Consider the following 15,365-nt stretch of genomic DNA (forward strand, 5'->3'; position numbering starts at 1 on the left):
AGTGATTCACCCTTTCCCTTCCCCCTGAAGTTAATTGTAGGCTTGAAGTGCTTTTTATCCTCATGTCTACGCTTTGTTTTTTCTTTCTGCCAAGATCCTGGTTTTACCTGTTAGAGAAGTGGGTTGGTTAAACCTGTAGACGTTTCATGAAAGGTGATAATTTTATCTTTCCTTGAGTGACAGCATCTTCTTCAGCTGCATCAAAAACATCACCACTGTTGGCCCAGGGAAGCAAAATCATACAGAAACACATCTTTCACGTAAAACAGACTTGAAAGAAACTTGCTGCCTGTTCAGGGAGTTCTAAAAAAAATTTTGAGGGAAAAAGAGTGTTTAAAGAAGCCTGTCTGAAGGTCTGAAAAAACAAATGCTTGCTGCTGGGGTCCGTGGTGGTTTTTTTAATCAGCATGGAAACCAGAAGCAGTGTCTGATGGCATCATACAGACAAGGAAGAGCAAAGTGCCCTGTTTCTCCCAGTCTAAAAGCAAGGGTTATTTTAGATTCTAACTTTATGATAGTAGCTTGGAAACTATTCTGCTCAGAGCCACATTTCCATTGCCCTGCAGAAATCTGTGCTGAGCAAAGAGCTGATGGCTTTTGTTTCATCTTCCAGAGCTTGTAACTCCACGTCTATGCGCTGTGGGGTTGGGTTCAGTTAGTATTTCCCAAGACCTTGTGGTCTGCGAGGTCACATCATTTTTGGGATGCTAATCTCCCCGAGCCCCCCAGGGTGGCTGTGAACCACAAACAGGGGTAATCCTGTCTCATGCTGCTGTGCCGGGTGTGGGACTTCACCCCTGTGGCTCTCCGAGGGTCAGGGTCCAGCTCGTGGGAAGGTTGACTTCCCACTCCAGACCCGTCTGCCGGGGGACAAGGACACATAGCCAGCATCAATTGCGCAGTTTCTCCATGTTTGCCCTCCTGCTTGCATTCTCTGGTGGCTTGTAAAATCAGATTGTGTCTGCCACTGGCTGTTTTTTTTTCCTCCGGAGCCATAACCGTCAGATTGATGCTGTTTTAAAAATTCCCCAGATACGCTGTATCACTGTTTTGGTTCTCTTGGACACAAGGCGGCTCTATGTTAGTGCTCAACTATAATAAACTACTTTATAATTGCCTTAATTATAAGTGCTTATTACCTTCTTCAAAACACTTGTCTCTATAGAGCAGTGCAATAATGAAGATGTAGTAGCTTCGTGCAATGTTTGTCTGGATGGTCTGAGCTCAGCATTGCCTTCCACCAAAAATAAATACCCTCTCCACGCTGCTTGGCAGGACGGCAGCAGAATTAGAGCTACTGAATGGGAAAGAGATCCCGTTATTTTCCCTCCCCTTCAGCAGGAATGTTTCCTGTCCAAAGCATCACAAGATCTTGTTCAGTATTACGCCGGTCTCGACAGCGATGTGCTCTACAGGCTTTCTGATGAGTTGGTAGGTTTGTCATCTCTTTGAGGCCGTTTTGGAAGTGCTTTCATGTCTCTGTGTCTGTGTGACCAGGAGGGAGGGAGAGGGGTTTACGCTGGATGGGGAGGCCCTCCAAGCATCTGTCATCTGTATGTGTGGCTTCCTTCCATGGGAAGGTCTTCTTCCTGAAGTTCCTCCTACAGAGCTGGTTTAGCTTAAATAACCAGTTAATTTACTCAACTTAGGAAAAAAACCCCTTTTAATCCACTCCGAGAAATAAAAAAATCCATGCACAAAGTCTTAAAGAGATGCAGCTGATTTAGCAATAGGCCTGATGTAATTTAAACCAAAAAAAAAAAGTCTGTTATATGTGAACATCTTTCTTGCCTGGTTGAAATAAAGAGTCGTGACAATGCCATTGTGCCGGGTCTTTGCACAGGGCCTGCTGCTGTTTCGGAGTGTCTCTCTGAACCCCTTTGCTCACAGTTTTGATGTTGTGGCATTTCTTCTATTAGAAAGGGGAAAAAGAACAATTTTGCTTTTACAGCTTTCTGGTGCAGGGGAAAGCAAGCCGTAGACAACATTTGCACTTTTTGCTTTGGCTTTGCTAAAACCTGGCTGGTTTTCAGTGGGAATGGCAGCTATATTTTGCTTGAAGGAAATAATTCAAATTCTGGGCCAGTTTTTGAGTGTCATACAATCAATTTTGAATTTAATTTCCTTGGGAATATGTTGTAGCCCCTGACCACAAACAGAATTCCTGTGTCTCACCGTGCATGAAATGTCAACATTCATTAGAGAGCAGGCTCTGAGAGAAATGTAAAATCATTAAGGATTTGTTCAGGGAAGATAGGGCTTTTCCTTTCAGAGCTACGCACTTCAGGCTTGGACCTGTATGTGTGCGCAAATGAATATCCTGGGCACTTACTGCAAAGCCTTTTGAATGAATGACGATTTTAATGTATCCTTACCCCTTAACTGACAGGCCACTGAGCTGGCCTCCATAAAAGGTACCAAGGCAGAATAATAAACTATTTAGAGAGATACAGAAAAGTGAGGCGAGAAAGAAAAGACAGTGATTATCTGATAGCGTTATACAGAAGTTGTCAGAAAGGGTCACACAATGGGAAGGAAATTACTAAAGAGGGAGCCATTCAAGAAGTAAACTATACAACAATTGTAGGAGCCAATTAATTGGTAACTTATTGGACACAGAAGCTTGCAATAGATGGCTGACTGGTTGACAGGAGCACCGTTCCTGTAAGTGTTTAGAAATAATAGAGTAAATTTCACCACTTCACATACTGAATAGTCAACTGTTGCAATGTACTCTAAATATGCTAATCCACAGTGCCCAGTGTCCGCTGGAGCAGGAGACCCATGTGTCTAAAAAGTGGAAGGCTACTATGCCACAATACAAAGAATTCACAAAAGACCTAAATGATCAACATTAGAAAGTTGTTACTTTCTTTCTACTTGCTACTTATAAAAGAAAGGCATTCGTGTTGTTGCATATTCATATCGCCTGGCACGTTTTAACGGGTCTCCGTAATTGGTGCTGGTGTGCCAATCACTCGGCTAGCAGGCGGAGAATGGACTCCAGAAGGCATCACATACACCTTGGAAAAATAAATACTGCGTCTCCCAAGCCGCAGGCGTCTTTCATCCAGACTTCACCCCATGGGGAACCTGGAAGCCTCTACATGTCCATGGCTGGAGCATCTTTTGGGAGCATCTCCTATTTGGAGAATGGTCTCCTTTATTAATCAGTTGTCTGTCTGCTCTTCACAACCAGCTGAATGTCCCCGTTTTGCCTTCATCAACTGAGGATCGACAGAGAGAATCTGTCAAACTGGCTTGTTTCCAGCTCTCAAATTTCCTGCTTTTGACTTCATAAAAAGAAGCAGAAGATCACGTTAAATGAGCAGCAGTTTCAAGCCTGTGTGGGTCCTGGGAGCTTTGGACACTGAGCAACAGTGTTAGCTTTTGCAGTCTTTCAGATCTCCTCCGTGGAGAGATGACTTGGTGATGGCAAGTGGTGTCAGGAAGGTGGATTTTCACTGTTTGGATCCCTTGATCCAAGCCACTCTTCGGGTCTCCAATAGATAACAACCTTTGCAAAGCAGGTGTGAGACATCAGTCCCTCTGCACAGCACTTCTGCAAAGTGCTGAGCTTTCGGGATGTGAGGAATTTCTTGTGTAAATACTCGCTATTATTTACATGTGTTGTCAGCGTTACTAAGCTGGACTTGATACTAGCTGAAGATCTTCTAACTGATCACAGGATGGCTCAGGTTGAGTGAGGCACAGTAGGGTAAGAAGGATGAACCAGGCTGGGAAAGTAGAGGTACTTCTTTAGGAGCCCTTTTCAGCACTCTTTGGAAGGGAGGAGTTGAGTAAGAGGCATATGGGATGATCTGGGATGGTGCTCTTTGCTGACTGTTAGAGGTGGCCACAATCTCTGAGTCAAATGGCAGATCCCCTGAGGTTTCTGAGCTTGGAGAGCTTTGTTCTTCAGGGAAATGAAAGGTGCTTGGTTGACAGGAGATGTTTCTTCAGACCACCACACCTCTAATTAATAGTTGGAGTTGGAGATAACTGAGGACGTATCAACGCTGGTATTTGGGCTGTTGTGGAGTACCTGCTGCAGGCTGGGTCTTTGCATGCTTAAATTATGTAGCACGTTATAAATAATACAGTGAAACTACTGACATTCAAGTCACATATTTGTGGTATTTCTTAAGGCAATGATGTGATGAAGCATCCAGGTATGGCCACTTTGCATCTTTCACTGGTCCTGTCCCTCCCTCGAGAGAGAGATTTGATTTTTACACCTAGTGTAAATATCGACTTCCAAAAGGTCTAATTTAAAAGATGAAATCAAGTTCAATTTGAATTTAATTCAGACCTCTTTACACTTCAGCTCAAATGATGTTTGAAAGGAATGGTTCCTTCTTATTGCTCATTAAATGTGGGACAGGTCATGTTTTACTGTCCTTTTTATGACTGAGCCATTTACTGCTGCAGTGGCTTGGCCAGCTATGTGATCATTTAATCATTTAATGACATTGTTTTTCTCTCTCTAAAAGACCTGAGCATTTTTCTTTGCAATGCAAATAATGAAGTGGTCTGGCATTGCCTGCCTAATGAAGCAAGGAAACCTTTAAATTAAAAAATTTCCTGAAAAATAATATGTAAAGAGCATGGTGGGAGATATGTTTGTGAGGTGCTTTGTAGCTTTCAGTCCACGTTTTGCCGGTGTTTCCTAGCGGGATGGTGCCGTTAATCTGAAATGGGATCCCTCGTTTCTATGGTCCAGGCTTGTGAGCTGATGAACGTGCGCTGCTCTCACGAATGCTGCCAGAGACACTTGCTCTCCCTCCCGTCGTGTTCCTTTCCGTGGGGATCCAAGCTCTTGTTGGGCAGCAGATTGCAAAATGGCATTTCTGGGTTGATGGTTAATTTGTCCCTCTCCTTGAGTGCTGCTCTGCCTTCACGTTCTCCCAATCCACTTCAGAACCTGTTGGTTATGAAAGGCCCAAATCCTCACAATATTCCTTATTATGCAAAGCATGATATTACATCTAAAGCATATGATCGCAAGATAACTTTTAACTAGCCCTGCATGCCTGTCTGTGTTGAAGCATGAAGCCTGCCTGAGGTCAAGCATGAGCCAGGTCTCAGTCAGGGGCAATGTTGTTGTACAGCAGAGGCTATGCAGGAAATCCTTGAGGATAATGGGCTGTCTTGGGGTGACTGCAGAAGCCCCTGTGTTTTCCATGAAGGTTTCCCCATTGCTGGATTACACCAGATGCAGCCGCTGAGGTGGTTGTGTGCCATGAATATTGGTAACCAGCCTGAGTCTGAGGTTCTTCAGCACTAAACGTCCCTGGAAACTGTTCTGCCCACTGGATGATGATAAATTTTAAAGCGGGTTGAACGGCCGTTACCTAGCGTCTCTCAGGAGGTGGCCTACACGAGTGGAAAACAGCTAGAGCATCTCAGAAATTTCCCTGTGACCCATTGCTTCCTACAGAGCAGTTCTGGTTTTATTTGGCTTCTTCCATTTCCTTAGCAAGATTATGGTACCAATCAGTATAGCTCCCAGGAGGAATTTTTCAGATTGATTTTTGCTCTTACTAGCCACAACTTTGAAGCACAAGACTCAGGCTCTTCTGCTGTTGTGGAGCACACATGTATGGAGGGCTCGTGGGATGGTCAGGTGGGGAGGTCACCAGGTCTGGTTCTTGCTTCTCCCATTTCTGTGGGTTCTTTAACCTCCCCCATCAGCAAAGGCAAGAGAGGAACTGGATTCCCGTTTTCTGTCTGATGAAAGTGTGCTCCCTTCTACTCCTCCTTCAGTAAAACTACTCCCCTGCCTTGCCCCTCTGCTCAGACACCCTGACACATGCTAGGACTGATTTAGAGCTGCCTTTGTCAGACAGTGTCTTAAAACACAAACCAATGGCACAATAAAAAGCAATAGCCTGATACTAATGAAACACATTGTCATTAAAGCTGGCTGGGAATTTTCCAGTGAAAATAGGGGTTTTTGGGAAAAAGGTGGATTCCCTGATACTGAGCTATTTCATATTAAGCGCTTCAATTTTGAAGACCTTATGCTGGAGCCCAGGCATGGTTTTTTGGAAACATCGCTACTCTCCTGCCAGCCTGCCTCAGATGCAGCACTCAGGATGGAGGCAGCCCTTTCCAACTGCCCTTCCAAGCCAGAGCAGCTGAGCAGGTCTAACCACCAGCTCAGAGTTTGGCACCTTGGCCCTGAGCTATTGTGTGTTCAAGTGCTAAGGAATCAAAAATCCAGTGTTTGCATAGTTTCTGAAGCCACAGAAATACGTCAAGGATTAGCAGGCAAAAAGGCATAACTTCTGGCTCAGGAAATCCCCAAGTCATAGATTGCTGCTGGCTGGAAGTGTGCATCAGGATAGTACTGCTGGAGGCTGGCTGGTCTTCTCCTTCCCAGAGCATCTCTGTGTGGAGGAGGCTGTTGAGCTGGTTGTATCCCTGGTCAGTCTAATGTAAGAAGCTGATACGATTTAACTTGGTTTAACTGTTCTGTTGAAAAGTGTTCTGGGTGCTTCATCTTGATGTGAACACGTGGCTGAACACTTTCACATTTCCTGTGATGGTACCTTGGTTTTCCAAGCAGCACAGAGTGTGGTTTTTGGCAAACACCTGAGTATCCCAGTTTGCTCCAGAAGGCAGTTCTGCTAAGAGCGTCAGCTAAAACCCACTGACTTTACTTGGCAAATCCCAGTAACAGGGCATGGTACCACTCCAGAAGTACTTAGATTAGACTTCATCAAGGACTGTGCCCTGAAGAACCTCACACAAAGCTCCAACATGTGACTCTTCCCCTTTTCCCCTTCTTTCAGATGGCCGCCCCATTGGCGTGGAAGGGATCCAGGTGCTGGGAACAGGAAATCTCATGATCTCGGACCTCACCGTGCAACATTCTGGCATCTACGTGTGCGCCGCGAACAAACCCGGCACTCGGGTGCGAAGGACCGCTCAGGGCAGGCTCGTTGTACAGGGTGAGCAAACCTGGGGCTCGGGGCGCAGGGATGCCCCCTTCTCTGTGCCCTCTGCATAGGCTCTACATGTCACCTGGGTACTGTGATGGGCTGGGTTGGACAGATGCTCACTTTGCTGCTCTGATGGTATCAGACAAAGGACTTCTTTTCTAGACATGTGGTTTTCCAGGTGGGTGTGTGTCTCTGTCCCCCACACAGATGAGTGGCAACCAGGTATCGTTCAACTGAGGCCTCAGCTGCATGGTTTGCGATGGTTTCCCACCCCATCACAAGCATTTATTTGGCCTAACAGACACCAGTTGTTACTTCACATCATACTTGTACATCTCAGCAGAAAGCCTGGGCTGCATTAATCAGCCAAATTCACCTCTCACCCCTGTGTGGTCCTTGGTGATATGGGGGCATGGGCACTGTTCTCTTATTGGACCCCTCTGCATGATAGATATTGCTCCTGCAGTGATATCCAGGAGTGGATATCACTCACAGAGTATTGCTCTCCAACTGAAAAGGCACCAGTAAGTCAGTGAGGCTGTTCTCTTTAGCAGGCGACACTGTGTCTGAGCCCCTTGCCACAACGTGAGTAAAGCAGCCTTTGGGGCCCATGCCCAGGAGATGCAGGTTGCTCCCCTTTCCCGCAGCAACTGTCCTGAAATGCCACTTGTAAAGGGTGATTCAGCCCAGAGTAGAGATCAGCACTCAAGAAACCAAACAAATCCCCTCCACCTGCTCCATGTGACCAGTCTCCATGGTGAGGGGAACCAGGCGAGTATTTCAGAAGGCAAACCCAGCTGGCAGCGTGCTCTGAATGGCAGTAATCTGCCCCTGATTACAGGCACTCACCTCCTCTTCAAGCTAGTCCACTTCAAGCATCTCGCGCTCTCATCAATTCACTCATTAACTATTGACTGATGATATCCTGAATCTAAAATTATACACCTCCTGCCAGAGTGAGCTAATTGAACCTTTCATGCTGGTGATGGGGAAGGGGCCCTGCTGCAGCCCTGATGCTCACCTGACAGGTCCTGGGAGTCGCTGACGGTGATCCGGCACCACACCGTGGCCCCTGGGTGCTGGCATCCGTTTTCCCCTTTGCCTTGGGAGCAGCGAGCGGCAGTGTAGGAAGGGTGGTGCTTATACAGGGCTGCTCCCGAGCCCCAGGTGCTGATTAGACATGAGAAGAGGTGAAAACTCACCGTTTCTTTTGCTGTTGGACTTCTGGGTGAGCAGTGCAATGAGGGGGGCCTCCCAGCTGGCTGGGAGCGGGCACAGCTATGAGTCCCCTTGTTAAGAAACACCAACCCAGGCATTAAGAACAACCTCTCTGTACTGATACAAGCCCTTTAGAGCTGCTGCAGGATAGCTCTGCATGTGGTGCATGTAGCAGAGGTCTACTAAACCCAAATGCCAAGCTGATGTCCAGGAGGCAGGCAGACAGAGCCAAAAGAAATTACTTGGTTCATAGGTTTTCTATGAAGTTGTAAAAATACAGCTATTGAATACTGTTGACTGCTCCTGTTAGCAATTGAATGAGGCGGGGGGGAAAGGTAGCCCAACTTCTCATTGCTACAGATCGGCGGTTTTCAGTCTCTGTGGAGATTTGAACATTAGCTCCTGAGCAGCTGGTCTAGTGCTGGAGTTCATCTGGGGTAGAATTACTGTGGTTATTCACCTGGGGAACCAAGATGAGACTTTGTCCCAAAACTGGTAATCACGGGGCCATAGGAGCCCAGCCTCACTGCGGAAGGGGGATGCTCCTGCGTTTGGCGTTAGCAGAGGAATTGGCAGCAGTATGGAGAAGCATCGTCAGTGCACTGGTGTGTGGATCCAGGACCCCAACCTGTGTTGCCCGTCCATAAAATGCTTCATGTTTTTGGGGGGCTGTTGTTCCCCAGGGAAGCTAATGGCAGATCCTGGCCAGGCAGCTGGACTCATCACAGGTTTGCTCACCCTCTCTCTGGAAGCAGCTTTTTCCTTCCTCTGAATCTCATTTTGCCTGATTTTTCCAGCTGAGATATACAAATGATTGCTGTTCAGGTTTGCCTGGGAAGAAAACAGCGATAATGACTGACATGGGAGACTGTGGGGTTTATCTTTGTCGAGATGTCAGCAATGCAAATTACATCCGTAAAGAGAATAAAAGCAAAGAGTGGGCTATCAAAAGCCTGGTTGGAGAGGAAGTTAGCACAGGGCTAGGACAATACAGCGTCCTCAAAGCACGCCAGGCCAGGTACTTGCTGCCTTTATGCAGGGGCCCTTGAAGTGCCTGGAGGCACAAATTAACTTGCCCCACGTCTTTTGAAGGAGGCATGTTTTATAGGTGGGAAACTGGGGGAGAAAGGGCGATGTTTCCTGTTGTAAGGCAAGGAGGTAGCGGGAGGCTGGGACTGAGTCCACGTCCTGCCTCCTGCAGCCAGCGGTGGTCCTTGTCCCCATCACAGCAGCCGCGTGGGCAGAGGTGTCCCAGCGCAGGGCTCTGCTCTCGCTCTGGCAGTAATGTCCTTTCCCATTGCAAGCTCTCCTTCAGATCATCTAATGCTTCTTATTATCTTCCTGGGAATTCCTCCTGCCTTCAGAGGAGAAGGCGTCAATCCCCCGCTCCCTCCCTCCCTGCCCTCCCCTGGCCATTTAGGCTGCTTTGATCTCTTTTGTAAGGTTCTCACACAAGAAAGTTTCCATTTTCTCTTCAGATCCTGGCGCAGCCATTTGAATATTGCTTTGTGCCGGGCTGCGAATGAAAGTCTCACGGGGGGAGTTGTCGAAGGGCCGAATGTGTCGTCGGCTGAAACGGAGGGTGTGCGTGTGTGGTGCAAGGGAAGAGCAGGCTTCGGTGGCAAGGAAAAAAAAAAAAATATCAAAGCGCTTTCTCTCTACCTCCTGTGCAATCTTTTGTGCTTTATTATGTGTTTGGTGTCATAACAAACTGATGGGCTGTGAATGGCCAGATGGTCACCAGTGTTCTCCACTCCACGCTTCATTTCCTCCTGAAAGCTATGCAGAAAAATGAGATCCCATCTCATAAATGAGTGCCCATCTTAGGGACATGTTTTTGAAGGCTCTGCTGACAATGACTGCCTTGTTCGCCTTGCTTTCTGCTGGCAGAACCGGGCAGCGCTCCTTGGTCCAGCAGATCCGGCCACCGCTGCGTTTCCTGATGTTTCTTGCATCGTTCTTGCTCGCTGGCATTGCAAGCCTTGGCCGCGGGGTTGAATTCATCAGCAGATGTATTGCAGTTGCTGTGGGTTAGGCTTGGCTCTGATACTTGGTTTGTCCTCGAGTTTAGCCCTAAATTCACACTGCAAAACCAGCTTCAGTACGTGCTGCGTGGGTCAATGTGCCCCATGGAGCAGTTCCCATGTTTTGCTTTTCAAGAAAAGCCACCATGCAGGAGCAGGTGGGCACTCGGATCTCATCCGTCAGGGTGCTGGAGTGAGCTGAGCTGCCTGACCCCTCCGGACCCTCCTCCCACGAGCACACCAGTAGATGAGCAGAACACGTCCCACTGCTGTAGGGCTCCAGCCTGCACCTTGCCGGGACAAGAAGTTGATGATACACGTTGGCGGCTGATGGACAGCCTCCGTAACGGCCTCCTTGAGTGCTTCTCTGCCTGTTTTCCAGAGGACATGGTCCAGGTCCCATCTTTGGCCCTAGCAATCCCACCAGCTCTAGAACTTACCTATTTAAGTTACTCACATAAACGTCTGGGCATCCTCTGTAGTCAATAGAGAGAAGCCAAGTGGGCAGCAGTTCTTTGTCTTAAATCTCCTGTCATCTGATGCTGTGCTTGACTGACTTCCCCATTGACCTGTCTTCTCCTTTATACCCTTATTATAGGTTCCAGTAGCCTAATTTATGAGGTTTTGTTGTTTCCATGTTATTCTTCCCTCTCCTTACCCCAGCCTCCCTCCCTCCCCCTGCCACTCTGGCTGCTTGAGAACTAATGATGGCTTTCTACTAAGGTGCAAGGGGCAAGGATTCGTCTGGCACTGCTGCAGCGGCTGTCAGTGCTCCCTGATCCTTAGGACAGCCCTTCTCAGTGAGCTGTCGGGCGCTGCAATAAGCATCATGCCACAAACCATGCCATGGCAGAAGCAGCGAAGCTTCCCTGTTATCTTGGGGGACATAATGGTGGCTGGTCACTGCTGAGATGAAATGTCCCTAAAAAGACGGAGCCCGGCCAGGTCTCCCATTACAACCTGCTGTTAAGGTGCATCTTCATGCCGTCACAGTTTGTTGAGCACAGTAAAAGCTATTGAAGCACTTCGTTAACGATTCTGGGGGTGGTATTAAGCGTTATTGCTTTTTGATACCAATGTCATGCCTTTAAATATTCATTAAAACTGCATGATCCCCTCCCTCCCATTAAATCCTGAATAATCAATTCTTCATACTTCACAAGCCAGGGCTGGATCCTGCCCACTCCTTCTTGCCAGGTTTGAATCCTCTGCTCTTAACAATAATCTGCAAGAATATCTTCGTTAAGATCTTCATGGAGGGCTGAGAAGTGCTTCCTCTCCTCTCGCCGCTTGCAATGGCCTTTTGGCAGGTAGTGTGGAAGGGGGAGAGGCGTTCAGGCCTCCGTGCAGGGTGAGATGAGCACTGACAAGATGCTCTATTAATTATGAGTGATGAGGAGGGTAGAGGGCTTGGCCGAAGACAGGGTTTGGCTGAAGGCAGGGCTTTGCTTCTGCACCTTTCCTGCTAACCCAGGGCCAGAGGTGGGAAACTCTCAGTTCCTGTCGAAATCATTTGAAAGGGCAGGGAGAGGACCTGGGAGGAGGAGGGAAGACGTTCTGTCCAGGAGAGGAGCCATTCGCCCTGGGCCACGTGTGAGCAGCCGCCTCAGGGCACCCTGCCTGGGGGCGCTGGTATGAACATTGGGTGGGTTGGTATGAACCCCCTGGTCTGGGGTAGCAGACAGCAGTGTCTGTCCCCATGTTAAGACCCTGGTGGCACCCAGACCACGTCCTTTCTCCAATGCTGTCAGAAGGTGGTGATGGAGACAAGGAGCCTTTTAACTCCATGGATTTTTCCTTTGGCCTGGGCCCTTTTTGCCGCTACAGCTCCGCACTGCTGCTCCTTCTGCACCAGAAGGAGTAGGGTGAGACCTGAACGAGACAGAGCAATGCCTGGAGAAAGCCAGGAGGAGCAGGGACAGTTGGAAGGGCCTCCCATGTCTGGCAGCGAGGGCTGCCACCGAGCAGGGCCAGCTCAGAGGTGGGAGCCATTCGAAGGAGTGGCTGCATGCTCCCCAGAGAGCTTAAGCAAGTTAAACAGGGGCTGGGGTTTTGATCTGGTTGTGTTTAGCGAGACAGCGAAGAGGAGGGACGATGGAGGAGAGCAGGGACCCGAGGAACCCGAGGGGCCGCGGTCCTGAATAGCATCGCTGGCGCCGAGCCAGCGGCCGCAGCTGCGTGTTCGTTACCCCCGAGTCACACGCGACACCGCTCCAATTACTGCCTCTTGACACGGGCTAATAAGGGAGGATAAGGAGAGCCGGCGAGTCCAGAAGGGTTACGCCGGATGCTTCTTTCCATATTTAAACTTCGTTTGTGCTGGAACAAACGGCAGGTTTGCGATTTAGTGAAGCGGGGGGCGGAGGGGGGGGGGGGGAGGCGGAGGCAAAGAGCCAAGCGGCAGGATCTTTAACGAAGCTGCAGCGAGGAGCTGGAAGATGGCTGTGCCCTTCCTTGGCATCGGGGGTTTGCACCTGCGAGTACTGCCGGGGCAACCCGTAAGCCCAGATGAAAGCAGGGAGGTGCAGAGCCACTTGCGAAATAATTGCTCCTGCGAAACCGCGCCAGCACAAAGCGGGGGGTGGGAGGTTAGGGTAGTCTTGAAAATCAAGTCTCTAATGCTCTCCCCGTACGCCACAAAGGGACCATTCACTGCAGGAGTGAGGGGTTTTTCCCCGTGTTCGTCCATGCTTCCAACTTTTATTGAACCCATCCTGAATTTTATTTTAATTTATAAGTCTAGAGGGGGGGGAGAAAACATAGGAGGGAAAAAGACGGACAAGGGATCGATTGGCACCTGGGGAAGTTTAGCAGGAGGTTCTGGAAATATGTGTCCATTAGGTTGCTGAGATCAGGTTCATTAGTAGACCCGAACGCTGGCAGAAGTGGCCTGAGAATAAACTCTGCCGGCGGACACCCCCTACTGCTAACATAAGTCAGACCTGCCATGCTCCGCTTCCCTTTGATTATTAAAAATGAAAGAGGGGGGGGCTCCTTCGAGGTAGATGGGCTCTTCAATTAATTTCTTGCTTGCTTTCTGCTTGCAGCACTTACAATGTGCGTGACTTTGCTCTTCCACACGTGCACCTTGCGCTGCGCGTTGGCCTTTTTGCGGCAGTCGTGATGCTCTCCCCTTGCACGCACGCAGCTCAGGAAGAGCTTTATCACCCCGTGCTCCTGCGGCAAACCCTGAGGGGTTTTTTGGCCGTGAACCGCAAGGCTCGGCTCTTGCATAGCTGCTCCTGCCTGCAGCCTGGCCACGCCTCAATACATTTTGCTGGATCAGTTTGCTCCCTTCTCCCATCCCAGCATCTCTGCTGGTGGCAGAGTCCACCAAGCCCATGCTTGGAAAATGTCAGCGAGTGCTACTGAGCGTGTCTCCCTGGACAATCTTGCTTTTGTTGGAAAAATGTAACGCCAACCATCCATTATGTGACGCTAGTCGGTAAATTCATTACGGGCCTCTGCCTCTTATCTGTTTGTCTTCATTGCGGCTGCTGCTGGTTCCACCTGATTTTAGGTTTCAGCAGCAACATGGAGTATATTTATCACTTTGCCCTTTGAAGTGTAACTGCTTGAATAAACTCACCTATTTGGCAGTGTCTTTCAGGCCCTGCCTTCTGTAGGCTGATACACTGGTTTATTCTGATAAATGGTTTTAAATCTATTTTGAGCTGCTGGAAGGGGGGAAAATTATTTTCCCTTTAAAAATGTTATTATTAAAGGTGAAAACATTTGGTTACGAGGTGAGCAGCAGTTACAGGCATGGTGGAGTCTTCAGTCAGGCTTGGCAGGACCCCAGGGGTCCCAGGCTGGAGATCTGGGGTAAAAAAGACTCCCCAGTCTATTGCTACCAGGAGAGGCTGCAGCAAATCTGATATTTACTGGGGAAAGAACAACCTGCCAGATTGCTGTACGCACATCCATACATTTTCCATTTGCAAGCAGTTTGCCGGGTCCTTTGGGCAAAGCCAGTAGCTCTGCCACGGATGAAACAGCAGGTCTCCCCCACCGCAGATACTGTAATTGCCGTGTGCAGTGGCAGCCTTCCTTCCTCGCTGCTCTTCGTGCTGTCAAGATGTGCCGTTTTTTGGAAGCCTCCATCGCGGAGGGTTTGTTTCTGCTGGGGCGATGGCCGTGCACAGTGCCACGCGCTACGAAGGGTTGTGCACGCTTGTTGTTTTACGTGTGTGTGAATGACCGGAGACTGCTGACCTTCCAGCCTGTTCCCCTAACAGGCAGGATGCGTTTTTAAATGACCTTTGTCAGACATGGATTATTTTGCAGCACCGAGGTTGCTTGCAGTGGGAGACTGGGGAGAGGTGAGGGGGCTTAGACCTTGATGCTGTTTGCCTGAACCCTGCAGGACTCACCTCGACTCTCCATACAGCACTGGGATGACCTTCAGGTGCCTTCCATGAAGCCATGACTGCCAGGATGGGCAACCAAACTGCAGCATTGCATTGATTACAGATGCACCATCCAAACCGTAGTTATCTTCTGTGTATGCTGTGGGTTGGCCCACGTTCCCAGGCAGATGAGGCTTATTGAAGCCCAAGCTAAGAGATTGCTCTTTGTGGGATCATCATGACTTTTCTTATCCTGCTTCTCCTTCCTCCTTACAGCCCCTGCAGAGTTCGTGCAGCATCCCCAGTCCATTTCCAGGCCTGTGGGGACTACTGCCATCTTCACGTGCGTGGCCCAAGGGGAACCCCCGCCACAGATCACTTGGCTGAGGAACGGGCAGATCCTGGAGACCAGCGACCACATTAAGCTGAAGAATAACAACAGGTAAGTCCTCATGCGCTGGCCACTGGCGCTGCAGCACGGGGTGGAGGGCAGAGTGAGACACACAGCTGAGTTTTCCCATTCCCCAGTGTCAATCTGGAGTTACCAGGAATGGAAGACTGACGTCACCTACCTGCTGGTCCGGAGATAGGTGTCCCTGCAGGTGTAATTCTTGGCCAAAGAGCAAGTTGGCTCACACAGGCTTCAGGTTTTGCGCAGACAGTGGAATTCAGGCGATTCATTCTGGACTGGTTTGTGAAGGCTGGCAGAGAGCAGAGGGGTCTGCGGCGCATCCTGGTGAGCCCTGCAAGCCCTGCTGTTGCTGTAGCTCTGTTGTGCTGGGCAATGGCTAATGTGCTCAAGGCCAAGAGGGGCAGGAGTGATCCAG

General features: G+C 49.1%; 1 protein-coding gene across 1 annotated transcript in view; it reads left to right on the forward strand.

Annotated features, from left to right (window-relative positions):
* The window catches only part of IGDCC3 (immunoglobulin superfamily DCC subclass member 3), a 93,707-nt gene that overhangs the window by 59,795 nt on the left and 18,547 nt on the right, over positions 1 to 15,365 (forward strand). The window contains exons 6-7 of the mRNA XM_009948669.2: positions 6,798 to 6,956; positions 14,815 to 14,980. Of these exons, the coding sequence (XP_009946971.2) occupies positions 6,798 to 6,956; positions 14,815 to 14,980 (325 nt within the window). The remainder of the gene's footprint in view (positions 1 to 6,797; positions 6,957 to 14,814; positions 14,981 to 15,365) is intronic.

The sequence above is a fragment of the Leptosomus discolor genome, chromosome 11, assembly GCF_034619465.1.
Source record: "Leptosomus discolor isolate bLepDis1 chromosome 11, bLepDis1.hap2, whole genome shotgun sequence".
Classification (NCBI taxonomy): domain Eukaryota; kingdom Metazoa; phylum Chordata; class Aves; order Leptosomiformes; family Leptosomidae; genus Leptosomus; species Leptosomus discolor.